At 36.0% G+C, this 17,906-nt stretch overlaps 1 protein-coding gene across 1 annotated transcript in view; it reads right to left on the bottom strand.

Annotated features, from left to right (window-relative positions):
* Nucleotides 1–17,906, bottom strand: part of LOC137403846 (dynein axonemal heavy chain 1-like) — a 105,223-nt gene that overhangs the window by 51,208 nt on the left and 36,109 nt on the right. The window contains exons 11-23 of the mRNA XM_068089917.1: nucleotides 17,199–17,329; nucleotides 15,411–15,561; nucleotides 14,308–14,501; nucleotides 12,921–13,165; nucleotides 11,156–11,339; nucleotides 10,409–10,550; nucleotides 9,538–9,693; nucleotides 5,632–5,830; nucleotides 3,033–3,286; nucleotides 2,638–2,850; nucleotides 2,385–2,549; nucleotides 1,602–1,829; nucleotides 20–199 (exon numbers count right to left, since the gene is read on the bottom strand). Of these exons, the coding sequence (XP_067946018.1) occupies nucleotides 20–199; nucleotides 1,602–1,829; nucleotides 2,385–2,549; nucleotides 2,638–2,850; nucleotides 3,033–3,286; nucleotides 5,632–5,830; nucleotides 9,538–9,693; nucleotides 10,409–10,550; nucleotides 11,156–11,339; nucleotides 12,921–13,165; nucleotides 14,308–14,501; nucleotides 15,411–15,561; nucleotides 17,199–17,329 (2,442 nt within the window). The remainder of the gene's footprint in view (nucleotides 1–19; nucleotides 200–1,601; nucleotides 1,830–2,384; nucleotides 2,550–2,637; nucleotides 2,851–3,032; nucleotides 3,287–5,631; nucleotides 5,831–9,537; nucleotides 9,694–10,408; nucleotides 10,551–11,155; nucleotides 11,340–12,920; nucleotides 13,166–14,307; nucleotides 14,502–15,410; nucleotides 15,562–17,198; nucleotides 17,330–17,906) is intronic.

Here is a 17,906-nt window from a genome sequence, read left to right as displayed (position 1 = left end):
ACAGAGGCTTAAAGCTTACCTTGGGGTAGGTAATGAGAGCGTCCCTCAGTGTTAGCCTTAGAGTTTCTCTCATGATTCGCTCGAGTTCTGACATCCAATCTTCGACATTTCCAGTGGGATACATAGTCTCCTGGAGGGCCACTTCCTCTCCGTCAGATGAGAACATCGTCGTGATCTTCAGATCACTCTCAAACGTAATCTAAAAAAATCACCAAAACCTGATGAACAAAAATTGTCTGAGGAGTATCTAAACAGACTAAATAAAAATATATATGTTGAGAAGTCTTCACCCTTTAAACATATATGCACCAAACACCGGTGAATAAAGCTGGCCCACGTGTGTGCTAGCATGCAGGGAATATTCTAGAAGCTGTGAAACATGGCGTAACATTATATTTATGTGGTTTTTAAAATTTCACTTATAACCTATATACTGTATAAATATTATATAGAAATATAGATATATTATGTAGAAGCATATAAATATGTTATATACAAATATACATATTTATTTGTACATTTTATATAATAAATATATATTCATAAAAATGTCTAAACATATTATATGAATATTATATACAGCTATCTACTGTATATATGTAAATTTCAGTGTTTGCTGTCCATCTGTCTGAATATAGCAAAAGAATTTAAGGAGTAACAAACCTGCTTCGCAAAGGATTTGAACTTGAAACTTCCAGGTCTATAGACCAGCGAGCTAATGCACTAAACTATGTGTCCAACTGAGCGTAGCGATGATTGATTAGGAGCATATTCAGTACATCGCTTAAAATACTCAATCTTAAAGTGCTTGGGGTTATTAGATAGCTTGCTTGATCATTATGCGTAACGTTTATTAAGCTAACATCTAACACGGTTCTTACTATAATAAAGGATTTACTAGCTTAAGTTACTAGCTTACCAGGTAAGTTACTCCTTTTTGCTGGGTAATTATTTTATTACCTTTTCAATATTGAGCATTCATTTAGTACATATATAAATGTACGTATATATTATATACAAATATAGATAAAGTTTTAGTAATGAATAATCCGCTTCGCAGCAAATTTGATCTTGGAATCTGCAGTTCTGGAGACGTCGAGCTTACCCATTAGACTATGTGTTCAACTGAACATAGCTATCAATAATAGTGATGAAATTTGTTACATCGGTTAAAATACGCGTAATGACATTGCATCACATGTAATGATTACCAGCTGGCTTCGCAGTTGAATACTTGGCATAATAAAAACAGTAATAAATAATAATAATAATAACAGCTTAATAAAAACAATAATAATAATAATATAAACAGTAATAAAAACAGCTTACAAACAGTTGCAGGTAATGTAGTGTAAAGGCAATGTAGTAGGTAAAACAAGGTAGGCAATGTAATGTTTATAAGCTGTTTTTTATCACCCGAGCAACGCAGGGGCTTCATCTAGTATACATACAATAATAAATGATAAAATATATACGTTACATACAATTATACACATATATATGTATATATTTTATGTATTATATAAAAATATATACATATGTTATATACATATATATAAACTCATCAAGCAAACCAATTTGTCAATTCTAGTGTCACCCACCTTCGAAATGGCCTCGAAGCACTTCCTGAGATGAGGCTGGACAGCAGTGGGATCCTTAGTCTGGGACAGAATCTCAAGCAGCTCATCATCGGACAAGAAGTAGAATCTTGGGAAGGCGTTTCGTTTGGTCTCCAGATATTCACTCAGTCCCTTCTGAACCTGCTCGAGGAGTTTGTTGCACTCTTTGAGGTTGTCTAGGAGACGGGCGTCAGGGCAGATGGAAATCACCTGAAATTAAGTGAGCCATTCAATTTTACATTCTCAACAAGTTTCGAGTCAGGGATGGCTTTATTCAGTTGCTCAATGGATTGTGTCGTACAGCCTTTAACCGAATTTGCCATATGATAGTTGTCAACAAAATTACCTATATGACCTTAGGCCCTTCAGATTTGAGTCCCTAATTAGCTAAAGCAACGTGAAAATCTTTGCATGACATCACATAATCCTACAACCAAAATTGGAAATATTTTGTCTGCGATTCTGTAAATTCTGCACTAGACATGTCAGCAAAAATTGACTATATGAGTAGTAATGAGAGAATGCTGCCATGTAATGCTTTGTGCTGTACATCCTGCTGACTAACTATACGATACTAAAATACAGCTAAACTATCTTACATCTACACACTATACCAATACACAGGTAGAACAGAAACTGTTAGGTGCGAAGCCTGCTGTGACATCACAGGCAACAGGTTGAGCCTAGCACCAGATTGCTCGGAGTTGGAATATTCAATTACGAAGTTTTCCCTCCCTGGAAACTGGAATGTTCATAGCTACGTACCATTGGGTCTTCCTTAGCGTGTCTCATCAGCTTCCTCCACAACCTCTCCATTGTCTGATATCTCTTGCTTTCAACCGGAAGCTGCCTGTTGATGTCTTCAGAACTGAAGATAGGTTCAAGGTAGAGCCAGGACCGCTGGCATACAAGCCACTCATCTAGCACATCCTGTGCACATATAGAGGAGGCAACTTCATTTGAATGTCATGAACTGTGTGATTGCATATACTAGTTGACACACTTAGACTAGGCCTACCTGGGTGGTCCTCAGCTTGCTCTCCCATGAGCTGATCCGCTCCTCAAATGGCTTCTTGTATGGAGAGAAAGACATGGTTTGAGTCATGACAATGTGGTCATCAAGGAGTTGAGAGATTTCCTCTGCCACTTTGACTATATAAGTACCGGTGTCCTTGTATGGCAGCACTTCAAACATGACTGATGCCCACTCACCCTCCATCTTGTCTAGCGCCTAAAATTGAATACTTGGCGTGTTACGCAGCTAGATGATTGCATCTACAGACAGGTTGTCAAATCCATCAAAGTGGACAGAACTTTACTTCAGCCTACCATAAAATAAAGCAGGAGTTCAATAACCAATGATTTAATTCAATGGTTAGCTGTCTAAACCAATTATGTGTCAGTGTAACTCACCTGTTCAATACTATACTCCTTTCCTGCCACCTCAGCCACCTTAGCTATCTTATCGATGTGGTTCTGTAGCCCAAGCTCTAAGCATTTTTCAAAGGTCAAGGTTTGCTTTGGCTTGATAGGGAAGCCGAGTTCATCTGAGAGAAGCTCCCAGTGGCGGCTTCTCATGCCAGGATTACGGAGGCCTTGAATGAGTGGGATGTAGGGCTTGAAGTCTTCTATCTGAGCTTTGACTTCTGTTGCCACCCGCTGGACAGCTGTAACCAAACAACGATGCTACAAACATGTGCAGCAGGAAAACTACAGTGACCTTAAACTATTATAAAATTTCTGCAGGCCAGTATTATGTGTACCGCCGTTGACAAATCAATTGGATAAAGAATTTAACAGCATCTTCTTGCCACAGCAAAGGTATTTTGTGGTATGGCATGGCAACAAGTGTGGTTCAACTTTTTCTCTATTAGCAAGTTAAATGAGCGTTTAGTCAAAGACCTGATGTTTATAAAACCCTCTACGCACTCAATGAAAACAATTTCATGAGCCTACCACAACAAAGACACTTTTGTTATCCGTTGACAGTAGTAGTTTTACTATCACAGATTTCACAAAGATTTTGCGATAATCAAATGATAGTGGATTCATATCACAAAACGTTTTAACTTTTCTAATAATCAAAAATGGTCAACTTCAAAAGTGTTTTGCTGTCCAACTACGGCTGAAACTTGAGTGGATTGATTTTTAAGGCATATGAGACACAGCAGGCCTCTTGACCCACTGCTACAACAGATAAGGCCTGAGGAACATTGGCACAAGCACTCAGTGTCAGCAGGTGTGATGCTATTAGAACTTATAACTCAAGCAGCAGAAAATAGCGAGTAGTACAGATCAGTAGAATCGACTTCTCCCAGCGAGTGATTTAATAGAGTGATACAGACGCTCGTCATTTCAAATGTATGAAACCTAATGAATTATGATATTACTAGTATATTGAGTATATCCAAATACAAACTATAAACCAAATTCTTATTAAGTTGAGCTCATCACCTACCGATATGCCTACTATCAAAGACTAGCAAGCTAAAAAATAAGACAACTCCAAACATATATTGCATTTCCAAATCTGAAAGCTCAAAAATAAACATGATACTCAGATTAAAATAGGCTCAACTGATAAATAATAAAATCACAAAACACCAGCTGCTAAAAACTGTGAAAAGATACATGATGCATACAATAAATTTCCTTGTATCCTTCAATTCGTCAAATTTATAATTTTTTGTTGCGCGTCACCAACTCCTAATAACTTCTATGTAGTGACAGAAACTCTTTGGTGTGCGAATGACCTCATTTTTGATGCCGAGACTTGTATTATTCGACTAAAAACATTTTCGGCTTTTGAGCTTTTAAAGATATTGTGACTCTGTGAAAGTTCATTACTTTAGACTACAATGATTGTACTGCTTAATGCATTACTTACACTGTAAGTATATTAAGTATATATAAGGTATATATAGATAGACCAGACATAAGCGAGTATGTACAATGCAATGTATCGCTGTTACAACAAGGACTCCACGACAGCATAGCTAAAGATGGGACCAACAATACCACTGCTAGTGAGGAATAAAACACCTTACCCCTACATATTTCACGTTCACGCAAGCTTTGACCTATGCACATCATATGTACAGATTGAGTAGAAAGCCATAGAAGTGGTCATAGATGTAGTCAACGAAGTCATATGACACAAAAATTTATAGATTGAACATCAAGACATAGATGTATGAACAATATAGCGGTGGATGACATACGCAGTGACAAGCTTGAAAGACATTCTATAGTTTCCTGATACGTACTATGGGAGATTTGGCTTGAGTTGTATAAACAGATTCCTATCACTTCTATGCCATAAACACACTAGCTATAACCATGCCAACTACTATCAACCTATCATAGCCAAACTGTACAAAAGCATTCTCTGTAAGTATGTTTGAAGTATCCATATTTCATGAAAAATTGCTACTGTAGGATTATATTTATACCTGCTAAAGCTGCAACCCCAAAAATTACGCCTAAAGCCACACTGATTGGAATAAAACCTACTAAAGCTACACACACTAAGAGTGACACCAACTAAAACCTGCTAATGCCCACCCACTAAACTCACATTTACTAAGGCCACACCTACTAAACTCACATTTACTAAGGCCACACCTACTAAACTCACATTTACTAAGGCCGCACCCACTAAACTCACATTTACAAAGGCCACACTCAATAAACTCACATTTACAAAGGCCGCACCCACTAAACTCACATTTACAAAGGCCACACCCACTAAACTCACATTTACTAAGGCCGCACCCACTAAACTCACATTCATAAAGGCCACACCCACTAAACTCACATTCACAAAGGCCACACCCACTAAACTCACATTTACAAAGGCCACACCCCGTAAACTCACGTTTACTAAGACCACGCCCACCAAACTCACGTTTACTAAGATCATACCTACTACATGAGGTGCACATGATAGAGATACTTAATCATATAATACCCTCCTCATGGCTGGCAAGTTTAAAGAACAAGCCATTCATACCTGGAATCTCATTGAATATTTTCACAGACTTATGCATGGTTTTGAATGAGTCATTGACGTTCTTCTCCACAGACTCGGCATCTATGGAAAGGAGAGGATCACCCATCCATGACTCATGCCAGCGTGACCAATCAGACGCCGTGATCCAAAGGTTCTTGAATGGCTCAAAGTCTTTCACAAGCTTGGTGAGCTTGTCGTACTAGATAAGACAGAAAAATGTAACAACCAACATGAAAAATCACAAAAATTAAAGTTTCTCCACCCCTCCCGCAAAACCAGTTAGCTTAAAGAATCTAAGGCTACAAGCTCTCGATGTTAACATCCTACTCGTGTGACACTTGTCTGTTAATACCTTACATGTGTCATACACCATTGTTACTTTCTATTGAAAGTATACGTTCTGGTGTCAAAAGCAGTAGTGTGCGAAATAAATTGGACCCAGTTCGTTGAAAAACTAAAATTCTCATTTACAACATTGTTACTCCTTATGAATTTAGTCAATAGTCATAAATTCAATATTAAATTAGTCCTTATTTTGTCCTGATTTCAAATATGTAAATCAAACAGCTGTAAAATTACATATATGTGTATGATTTGAAATAAGCAAATAAAATGTATATTGTGTGATCATATCTGTACAGACTGTTAGCTTCAACCAGTAAAAAATGAAATCTTCAGAATTTAGTTTAAATAATCATTCAAAAACATAATTTTACAGCTGCTTGGTTTACATATTTGAAATCAGGACAAAATCGGGAATTATTTAAAATTGAATTTATGATTATTGACTAAATTCGAAATAAGCAACAATGTTGTAAATGGGAATTTTCATTTTCTAACAAAAAGAGTCCAGTTTATTCTGCACACTACTGCATGTCTATCATGAAATCTATTGCTTCTCCATTTGATTCTCTTTAGATTTGCTTTACGCTGGTATTGTTGTTCATAAATTGAGTTCTTCCACAAATGGGTCTAGTTTATTTCACCCTAAATATAATTATTATTCCTCAAATATTCAGTTGGTGAATTTGGTGAATTAGCCAACATTATACAGAAACAGCAAGGGGTGGGCCTTAGCTTTGACTAGCAAATTCATCCTCACTGAGAATTCACAGCCGTCTTTTCAATATATGTGATTGATTAAAATCTATCAATTTTTGTTTGTTACTTTTTGGGACTTTTCTCATTTTTTACCAAAATAATGTGTATACTTACTAACCTAAAATTGATAGAATGCATCAATGAACTTTTAAATACTGTGTTCACGTAAGAGCAACTAGTTTGGATGAAGGAGCACACTTTACAAGCTTTTCAAATCTGCTGATGCGTCTGCTAGAATGGCCTTGACCGGCCGCAGGCATATGAACAACACGAAGGATGCAGTGCGGAGAAACCAAATGCGATTGCATCACAACATAGTCATGTATCCCAGAGTTTGTCAGGCATGCCATCTGCATGCACTAACACCATGATATGAACTTAAAACGGGAATCGGGAAGATGCGTGGAATTTGGAGTTATACTATACCAGCTCTTTGAGAGTGAAAACTTTGATAAAATCATCGGCTATATTGTCAATGTAGACCTGGCCAAGTAGACATCATAAACTAGACTGTTGAACAAGGCTAAACTAAAGGTAACTCACAATAAATTTTCCAAGATTTTATAGAAACTATAGATATTTTTCTATCATTTGAGATTTTTGCTGGTCGTTTTAGGTGATCTGACTGCTACAATGTTTCAAGATTAAAATCGACAAAACTCGATGGCGGTTAAAACGTTCAAAAGTGCAAATGTGCTATTATGACATATATAGTTGCAAAGAGACCAACAGAATAGAGATGCGTAGGGCTGCCACTTGAACTCAATAGCTTAGTTCAACTATAGCAACTAGTGACAACATTTCACACATATTTTTCTTCTGAACATTTTAGCCACAATCAAATTTTGTCGAGTTTAATTCTGAAACATCCTGGCAGTCAGATCACCTCAAACATCCAAAACAATCGCAAATGATAAAAAAATACTGACGCCTTCTGATAAAATCTACTCATATTTTGTGTAAGTCCATATTTACCCAAACAAAAGTAAAACAAATATACCCATAAAGAGAAGATAACTCCTACGACTACAGACTATATAAGCAAGTTTACAGCTGTGCATATAAACTCTGTATTGCAAAGTAATAATAAAAGTTGTTGATTTGTTACAAAAGGAATAAAAACTCAATGCTAAGTAAATTTGTAACTGTTTACCAAGAATTTTATTGAAATATATCATTGTACTATAAGTGTATTTAAATTTATTGACAATTCCGGCATTATTATAAAATAAATATGTCAAATTTGTCTTGAACAGAGTATATCTAGGAGAAGCATAACAACTTACTTATCAAAGACCAAATTCTAGAGTAGCAGACGTACCGAGAAAATGACGTATGAGAAAAAATATTGATCTTAACAGCAATGAGGTGTGAAAGGTGGAGTGGCGCTGTCACCAGACAATAGTACTATTACTAACTTTATTATTCTGTTAAAAGTAGAAACACTAAAAGTTAAGCCTAATTCAGTGTAAATAATAATCAAACTTATCTTGAAAGAAACTTTTTTTAACGTCGCGGAATGTTTTTTATTCAATGAAGTTATTTTTTGAACTTGAATACATGTAACTCGAAAAGACCATTAAATCTATTTAGAATAATTACAATATTCTTAGACATTATTAAATAATAAGCATTTAAGCAAAAACTGAAAGTTATCTCTTCACAATCAGCAATACATCTCCAGTAGATAAGATTTGAGTTACAGTAGATAAGCCACTTGCACACACTTGCCCTATAGTCAATACAATTCATGTCAAGAAATGAAAGTAATGCAGAGAAACCTGCTCCTACAGTCAGTGGCCCATGTAAAAAGTGAGAAAATAATTCACAGACACCTGCTCTTATACACTATGTTTCCATGATGCGCAGTGCTTCGGAGTTGCGCTATCTCCGAATCATGGAAACGGCGTCTTCGCACTGAAATCACTGCGCACTGATCAGTGCGAAGCCAGTGCAAATTCGCAGCAAGGAAACAGCGACTGCGCAGTGGCTGCGCATAGCTCTCATGCCGTGGAGACAGATTTTACGATGGCCATAAACTAGTACAAAGGTTGTCCTGCTAATCTTGTTTTTTTTCACTATTCTTCCGATCTTCCTTCACCTAAATTTAATTATAGTCTGCATTCACGAGGATGATGAGGTGATTACTTTCCTGGACTTTGTTATCGATGCCAACACTTCGAAAAATAGGTGGCAAGTCCTAAATTAACGATTAAATAATATATTACTTAAAAATACTTATTAAAAATATATTACTATGTAAAAAGTGTGTTAAGGTTTGTAATACCTTGTGAATGTGTATTGTAAATAAAAGTATAATGACGACAGAATAATAAAAAAGACTGTTTATGACGTTCGGTATCCGTGATCGATTCTATTGACGACAGAATAATAAAAAAGACTGTTTATGACGTTCGGTATCCGTGATCGATTCTATTTCTCCATCAGGCGATTCGATTTATACAATTTCTCTTCTCTGGCTAATTTGCGGTATTTGCTGAAAACCACTGCGCAGCATGGAAACGTACAATCCCCTCGACTTCGGAGGGGGCTGCTTCGCAGTATTGCGCACCATGGAAACATAGTGATTGTCAACACAACGCCAGACAGGAAATGAGAGTGACACACAGATACCTGCTCTTATAGTCAACACAATCCCAGACAGGAGATGGGAATGACACGCAGACACCTACTCTTATAGTCAACACAATGCCAGATAAGGGATGAGGGTGACACAGACACACAGACACCTGCTCCTACAGTCACTTGATAGTATTGTCTGTGACATAAGTGTATAAAACATACATTCGTGACTGGCATGCCGAAGAGTCGCTCTCTGTTGTTGTAGATCTGAGCAAAACTCTGCGCTTCCTTCAACTGCTTATGCACACGTCTCATCTCATTGGCCACTTCATGAGCCTTAGAAATGTCTGAGTGAGCTGCCATTCCGGCCACCAACATCTAAGTAAAAATGAGGAGATAATTTCTATAGTTTGATTTACTTGCATGACAGGAGACATATAAAGCAGAAGATTTGGGATAAATTAGGAGGCATACATAGAAGACGTATATATATGTCGTCATACGGTATCTGACGACATATTGGATGAACATTAATTAATTTAACATTAATTTAATACATAATACAAAATAACATTAACATTTAATTAACATTAATACAAAATCATTTTATCACTAATAGAGGCCAAACAAAATAGCCATTCGACTCGCTTTGTTCAATTTTCAGAGTATCGAAACTTTCAAAATGCTACTTGCGGCATCTCAACCAGGCAATATCAAAAATTAAATTTTACCAAAAAGAGCTGAATTTTAACAAAATCAATTTAATTAATGCTAATAATGTAAAACGAAAGCAACATCTCATTACAGAATTACGAATGTTTACAAAGAGGGAAGCCACTTTCCTAAAAGGTTTAGGCGTATTCAATATTAAAATCATATCTCTTTTTATGAACATTTGAAACACAAATTGACTGAGCTAATGCAAATTTTGAAGTTAAATTCAATGCAAACAAACAACAAGCCGCAAATTATCAAACCAATCATTTCATAAGGAAAGTCCCTGTTAGTCAAGTGAAATCGAGTGAAATATTCATTTAAAATGTGAAATGTCAGTAAAATGCCATGTAATTAATAAAAAACTAGCTCATCTTACAGAAAGTGTGTCGAGCTTGTCATTGAAGTTGGCCTGGTCAGTCATCTGCAGTTTATGGAATCTCTCTTCATCCTCATCCAACTGCATATAGGTAAGCTCCATCTGTATTTCTATCTTGTGTGGCCAGCCAATGGTAGTCCACCTACGCAGACAGTGTAGCGTGTACAGCTATGTCACACATCTTCAAAAAACATGCGTTCAAGTGGCAGGTTGAGCAGGTGTGCTAGCCTTGTTAGGTACAAAGATGCGTCGAATGATGACAATTCAGGAGGAATAACTCCTAATTCGTTCAATCTATTAAAATGATTTTAAATTCATTTGCTCAAACTGCTTACGCTAACTTGTTTAAACAGAAGCATTATTACTTTGTGAAAAATTTCAAAAGAAGCTGTGAAGTCATGTTGGTATGATGGACACCTGCAACTAGGCCCAGTAAAGTTAATCACTCTAGACATTGAAGCAACCCCAAAAAGCAAAAAACCTGATGGCGACATCAGGTTGTCTTATAATTGATCTACTATAATATAACTGCGCCAGGATAAGGGAAAGGCAGATTTACCAAATCTTAGTGTCTATAGAAAAATGATAGCTGATCTGATGTTGTACAAATATTATAATATGCAATTCTAAATGATTATAAAAACTTAAAACTTTATACTAAAAAAACTTTTGTACTTGTAAGAGTTCCCTTTCAGTGGAATACAAAAAAATCAGACCAAATGGAATCTAGACTGAGGTCCAACATACTTTGTGTTGAATTCATCTTGCGAGAGGTTGTAGTAGAATTCTTCAATCAGGTCATAGTCTTGAGTCGCTTTATCTATGATCTCCTGGTGCTCTTTGAGCTTCTCTGGAATAGATTTCATCCACTCTCGCATCTCGGCGAGCTCTTCGATGCAGTTCGGCTTGTCATAGAGCTTTCGGCTTATCGCTGCAGGTAAATAACAGAGTACACTCACAACTTATAGTAAATAAACTATAGCATAAATATTTCTAAAAATAGACATGCCAACTAGTAAATAGAATAAGACAAAGCTGTAATGACACTCTGATAGAATTTCTGGCATTTTGCCAATTTTTGGAAAAAAGGTTGACTCATAGTTACGAATAAAAGACGGTGACAGCAGTCAGCGGCAGCCATTTTCAAAAGCAAATCCACCAAGACTAGTTTTTTTACGATGCTTTATCAATGCAGTGAGGCTGCTCAAAAAGATTATATTATTTTTGTCAGCGTCACAAGTTAAGAGTGTTAATTATGATTCAGCAAACATGAACACACTCATCTTTCCAGGATGAACTCGCAAGGATGTTGTTTTGAAATCTTGCAGCTAAGTGCAGATTTACCATATGTGCTATTGGACGCGATACGTGAACAGCCAGAGAGCCATATAACTTAAGCCAAAGATGAAATCGTACATAATCCAACTACAGATAATAAATCTTGTTTCTCTAAAAAGTTTAGTGGTTTGCTGCTATGTAAAGGTGAATAACCAAAGATCACGCCGACTTCATCAACCGAGCTGGTAGAACGAACGCGAATATTACTGAATATCACTGAAGGTAGCTGCCGACTGCCAAACTTCCAGAAATTAGCCATAACACTGATATATTTATTATTTATTATCATCTCTTCATCAGTGCCAATTATGCAGTTGGCATTAAACAGCTGCTGTCAGCAGCCTCCCCATTGGTTTATTTATAGCAGACAAAACTTGCCAGTTAATTGCAATCATTGTCATGCAGCAAAAGCTAACCTGAATTCCATTAAAAAAATTCCATTATCAAAAAAACATGCTCAGTTTGAAGTACCCAATTAAAAAAATGTAAGTTTGCTTTTAAAGGGTCCAAAAGGATTAAAAAAATTTGGAGAACTATGCATGTATTTCATTCTCAATGCTACTAGGTTATTAAAATGTGTGAAATTCTGCTTTTGACCCTACTACTATTACTACTACTACTACTACTACTACTACTACTACTACTACTATTACTACTACTACTACTACTACTACTACTACTACTACTACTATTACTACTACTACTAATACTACTACTACTATTACTACTACTACTACTAATACTACTACTACTATTACTACTACTACTACTACTACTACTAATACTACTATTACTACTACTACTACTACTACCACTACTACTATTACTAATACTACTACTACTACTATTACTACTACTACTACTACTACTACTACTATTACTACTACTACTACTACTACTACTACTACTACCACTACTACTATTACTAATACTACTACTACTACTACTACTACTACTATTACTACTACTACTACTAATACTACTACTACTATTACTACTACTACTACTAATACTACTACTACTATTACTACTACTACTACTAATACTACTACTAATACTACTACTACTACTACTACTAATACTACTACTACTATTACTACTACTACTACTAATACTACTACTAATACTACTACTAATACTACTACTACTTTATGAGCACAGAAAGATGTCTCACATTTGAATTCTTCACAAGCATCTTCTGCTTGTTTCCTCAGTCGTCTAGCGAGGAGGTCAAGCATACTGTTAGCGAGTGCCCTGCGCTTCTTGCTCAGACCCTGTCGCACTTGCTCAGTAAGGATGTGAAACGGACCGATACCGATGTTGGAAGGAATGGTTTGTTCCAGAATCTTCTGCTCAGCCAAGTGGTACTCGACTTCCTCTTTGATCTTTTGTGCCGGCTCATTCCTCGCCTCATACTCCCTGAAACCACACACCATTATGTCATATTGCGGCAAACCAATGATATTTCAACACATCATATCACATGGCAGCACACACTTGGTAGGCTACACAGATGACAAAATATCACTTAACCTGATGTGTTAGTACCATGATTTTCTTACTATAGTGTAGGATATATGTAAAATTATAACCTATGACATAAAATCAAACAGCTGGTACGATACACATAACTATTCATCATATAATATCACTCTAGATACCGTCTCACCATATCACACTGTATTAAACTACAGTACAGTAGTTGCTATGAAACGTGTAAATAAAGTATTGTATCATACCAAATCCACGCTTGGCTTGTATCACACCAATGTAAACAATATGATATTATAAAATAAGGTATATCATCTGTGATATATATACGGTATAACTTATTTTATCATATTATAGATTATATACAGTAATCCATCATTTTTTACAATTAATTGGGACAGACAACTCCCTGCGAAAAGTGAAAATCTATGAAATGGAAACTTGTAAACTCATATCTAATAAAATCACTGTTTTATTAATTGTAAGCATTTCCTTCTTTTCCTTACATTTATTAAACAACTTTGAGAATCAAGGTCATTCAAGAGACACAATGAAGGGTGTCACAACTTCTTGCACTTTTACGTTTCCCAAAATGTAACGGAAAACAGCGAACTGCAATCTCACTGGGTCAGAGTTTGAGAGAAATATATATTTTATGTATTTTAGGTTTATGTTTATTTATTTTCATTAAGTTTTCATGAATATATTTTACCTTGCGAAGTACTGAAGCGGCGAAAGTTGAACAGCAAATTAGTGAGAAAATACTGCACCTTATTTTATCATATTATAGTGTACACATTGGTGTGATGCAATGTCATGGGCTTATTTGATAGTATACAGTACCCTGGTTTGTCATAGAATCTAGTTTGATACAGTCAGATATGAAAAGGCTGGTTCTACTATATTAATATTATACAATGAATAGTGATGAATACCATGTCATTAGTACAATCTATGAAATATAGAGCAATATTTCATAGAACTGCTACAAAACATTTCTCACATGAACTTACCAACTTGTAGAGCTCTAGTTATTGCAAAGAACTAGAGACCACACACATGCTACATACTTGATGTATTTGCTGATGTCTATGTTCATGAGCTCTAGGTGCTTCTCATATTCCTTGGCATAAGCCTTAATAGGCACAAGTGATTTCTTGATAGCCTCTCGCACTGTCTCTCTTAGCTCTTCTACGGGAGGCTCATGAGCACCCACCGACTCAAGCATAGGAGTGCCAGAAAAGAATATTTCTTCCAGAATATACTGAAAATAAAAATCACTTGTTCAATATCATGTTAATCTACACTGATTCCAAAATTTTGATATTATCTTGGAGTTGTCCCACCAATAAGAAACGCCTGTCATAAACTTAATATAATATCTTATTCATCGATTTATGTCCAATACCGTGGCAATCACACTTTGGTAGTTTGCAGCAGATTAATATATTTTGTTGACAAAAGAGTTACAATCCTACTCCAGAGTGTCAAATAGAAAAAATCTACAAACTGAACACAAAAGCAAAACTTCTCTTTCTATAAGTGTTAAATCTATGGTCAATGCTTTGATGCACATAAAGACTGGCATAATGATGACACACTCTTATGCTAAAAGTCACAAGCTTTTCTAAAGAAAAGCACAGTGCACAAAGTTTCTAAAATTTAAAAAGCTATTTTTAAAATATTTAAAAATTCAAGATTCAAAAAATTTGAGTTGTAGAATTTAAACACTAGTTCAAACATGTCAAAGTTAATTTTCCGTAATTTTTTTGGTGTTATAAATGTTTAAACATATTAAGAACTTCTAATATGGAAAGTTCTGCAGAAAATTCACTTGGTCCCGATTTATGTCTTGTAACTTCACTTGGTTAAAAATGCGACTTAAAAAAAAAAATTTTCACGCAAATGAAAGGAAAACTGAAAGCTTGCTCCTGTTTCACCAGGACAACCCATAAAAAGTTATGCAAAAGCTTTGTTATTATTATATTCAATGTTAAATTTATTGTCCATTTAGGTGTATAAATTTGGGTCATAATAATGGCTGGCAGGCAAAACAAGTACTAGATATACATTGTACAACCAGTTTGCTGACACTGAAATGCTTTAAACTATGATAATATTATTCTGGAGTAAAACGATTTTTAGACAGGGAACTAAAAAGAAATAAGCCCACCTTCTCCAGCTGTGGCACATTCTGTGTAGATGCTATAGCCTTGTCAAAGACAGCTATTACTGATGTCTCAAAGCTGTTGATATTTGTGCTGTAGTGAGCTCCTTGTCCATCTAGAATTAGTTCTATCATGAACAGCGGGTTTTTCTTCGGCCTGCCAAAGACACAGTAACTGATAAAAAACTGCCACCTAAAAATCTTTTTTACAAATAATGATTAAATAGTGCTGCTAAAGGGAGTCCACACAAAATATTGATGGAAACAATACTAAAACATACAGAACAATACTGCTTTCCTGTCAGGTTGAACAAGGTACCTGTCACCACCGTCTGCAAGTGGACTAAATGTTCAGAAAAGTTAAAATTCATATAGTCTGTGTGAAATTTTAAAAAATTTGAGAGAATATCTACTTGATTTTTAGAGACAACTGACAACCTTAACATACTAAAAAAATTTTCAACCAAATCCTGTTTTGGGTTTTTACTATACCTAATACAATACCCAGGTTCCTAATGCGCAGAGGGGCTTCATACACACCCTTCCTCTGTCGTCTTACTTAAAAATCACTAAGAAAATTGTTAGCCATTGTTTTTTTTTGGCTTTTTCTGATAAATTTGTTATCTATTATTTATATAGTTTCAAACGTACATCTATTTTATTACCTAGGTAAGTCAGCAAATAAATACATCACAGCCATAGTCAGCACTAAAGATTCTTCACCTATTCTTCACTGCAACAACAAATAGTCTTCGTGTCTCCGTAAGCGAATAGCTTTGCTATACATTAGCATCAATTATAACCAACCAGAGACAACACCATACTTGGCAAACTTCTACAGGTGCCCTTGAGCCAAGTCATGGTTAAGTCACATCTAAAGGCATGAAACAAGTTTACTGTGTTTTATGCACCCTCGCGACCTTCTGACCCTTGACAGCATAACTTTTAGTAAGACATGACTATATCGCTGGAGCTATTAATTCTGCTATGCTGGTAATAAAAATTCTTAGCTTTTATGACTTGCTACCCTTTAAATGTATATATGATAGCCTGTGTGTCTAGCAAGTATACACCGCGCTGGCCGGTACGCAACAGGTGGATGCAGGCTATTTGGGCAGATAAAATCTGTCTTAATGATTGCATTAGAATGGTGTGTAGCAATACTGAGGATACACCCAGCTTGTTGTAATCAAATAAAATTTACACTGAGAGTTTCCAGAAGTAATGTTAATGATATGATATAAAGCATAACTTTGTAGCAGTCTAAGCATTGGATGGCATTGCTTCGGGTTATGGACTGACAACTCCAAACATATGTAGCTGATTAGTGGTATGCACCATAGTTGGTGCAGTACATAAGCAGTACATGTGCAATGGGTGTTCAGTACACATGTTGTACATGTGCTGTATATGCGCTGTATATGTGCAGTACATGTACAGTACATTAGCAGTGCATGTGCAGTACACACACGCATAGAATGCAAATAACACATTAAACATGCACAGTAAATTTATAGTTTATGCATAAAACATACATAGTACATGCATAGAGCATACATAGTTTATGCATAGAGCATACATAGTGCATGCATAGAGCATACATAGAGCATGCATAGAGCATACATAGTTTATGCATAGAGCATACATAGTGCATGCATAGAATATGTGGAGAAAAAATGTAGTGCGTGTCCAGTATTACAGTCGCGGAACAAGCATAGCGCATGGAAAGATAATTCCAACATCTGCTTGTTAAACGTATGTTGTGCATGGATTATATCAAAAAGGAATACTCACTTGTAAGATGACTTGATGACGTCCTCTCCCCATACAAAGTCCTCGGGCAAACCAACTACAGAGTGGCATGAGTCTAGAATCATCTGAGTGTAGCTGGTAAGGGAGTCCTGGACCAGGTATCGAAGTGAGTCCTGGAAAAAAGACTATCTGGTGAAACTCAAGCTAAGGGAGACTTCACAACAGGGGCCAGTGAAAAGATGATAAGTGAAGAGACAATCTTTTATATACTATAGATGCCACGAGGTGTGCTAGAAAAGTTTTAGATTGTTTAAAAAATTATTTATCTGGTCAGAAAATGCTGTCATATTAAATTCTATTCTGACACTGCATGTCAGGTTGAACAAGGTACCTGTCACCACCGGCTGCAAGTGGACTAAACGTTCAGAAAAATTAAAATTCATATAGACTGTTATTCCAACAAAAATTATGTGTGAGCAACCCTTTGAAGATCGCTTATGCCGTTTGCCTAGCTTCCTGCATGCCAGTTTTAAGAGCATTGTTGTACAAACAATAGCTCTGTGATCTTGGCTGAAATCCAGCGGCAAGGAAGCCTCGTCGCCTGGAGACTAATGCAGCACAATGTCGTGATGACCAGATTTCTTCAACCACACTTTATTTAAACTAATACACAACCTATGAACTCTGTGAAGATGACAAGCAAGTACAACTAAGAGACAAGGAAGGAATCTGTGCAGTACTTTGATATAA

Source organism: Watersipora subatra, chromosome 9, assembly GCF_963576615.1.
Source record: "Watersipora subatra chromosome 9, tzWatSuba1.1, whole genome shotgun sequence".
Taxonomy (NCBI): Eukaryota; Metazoa; Bryozoa; class Gymnolaemata; order Cheilostomatida; family Watersiporidae; genus Watersipora; species Watersipora subatra.
The sequence above is the reverse complement of the archived record's forward strand: the minus strand, read 5'-3'. Positions and strand labels throughout refer to the sequence as shown.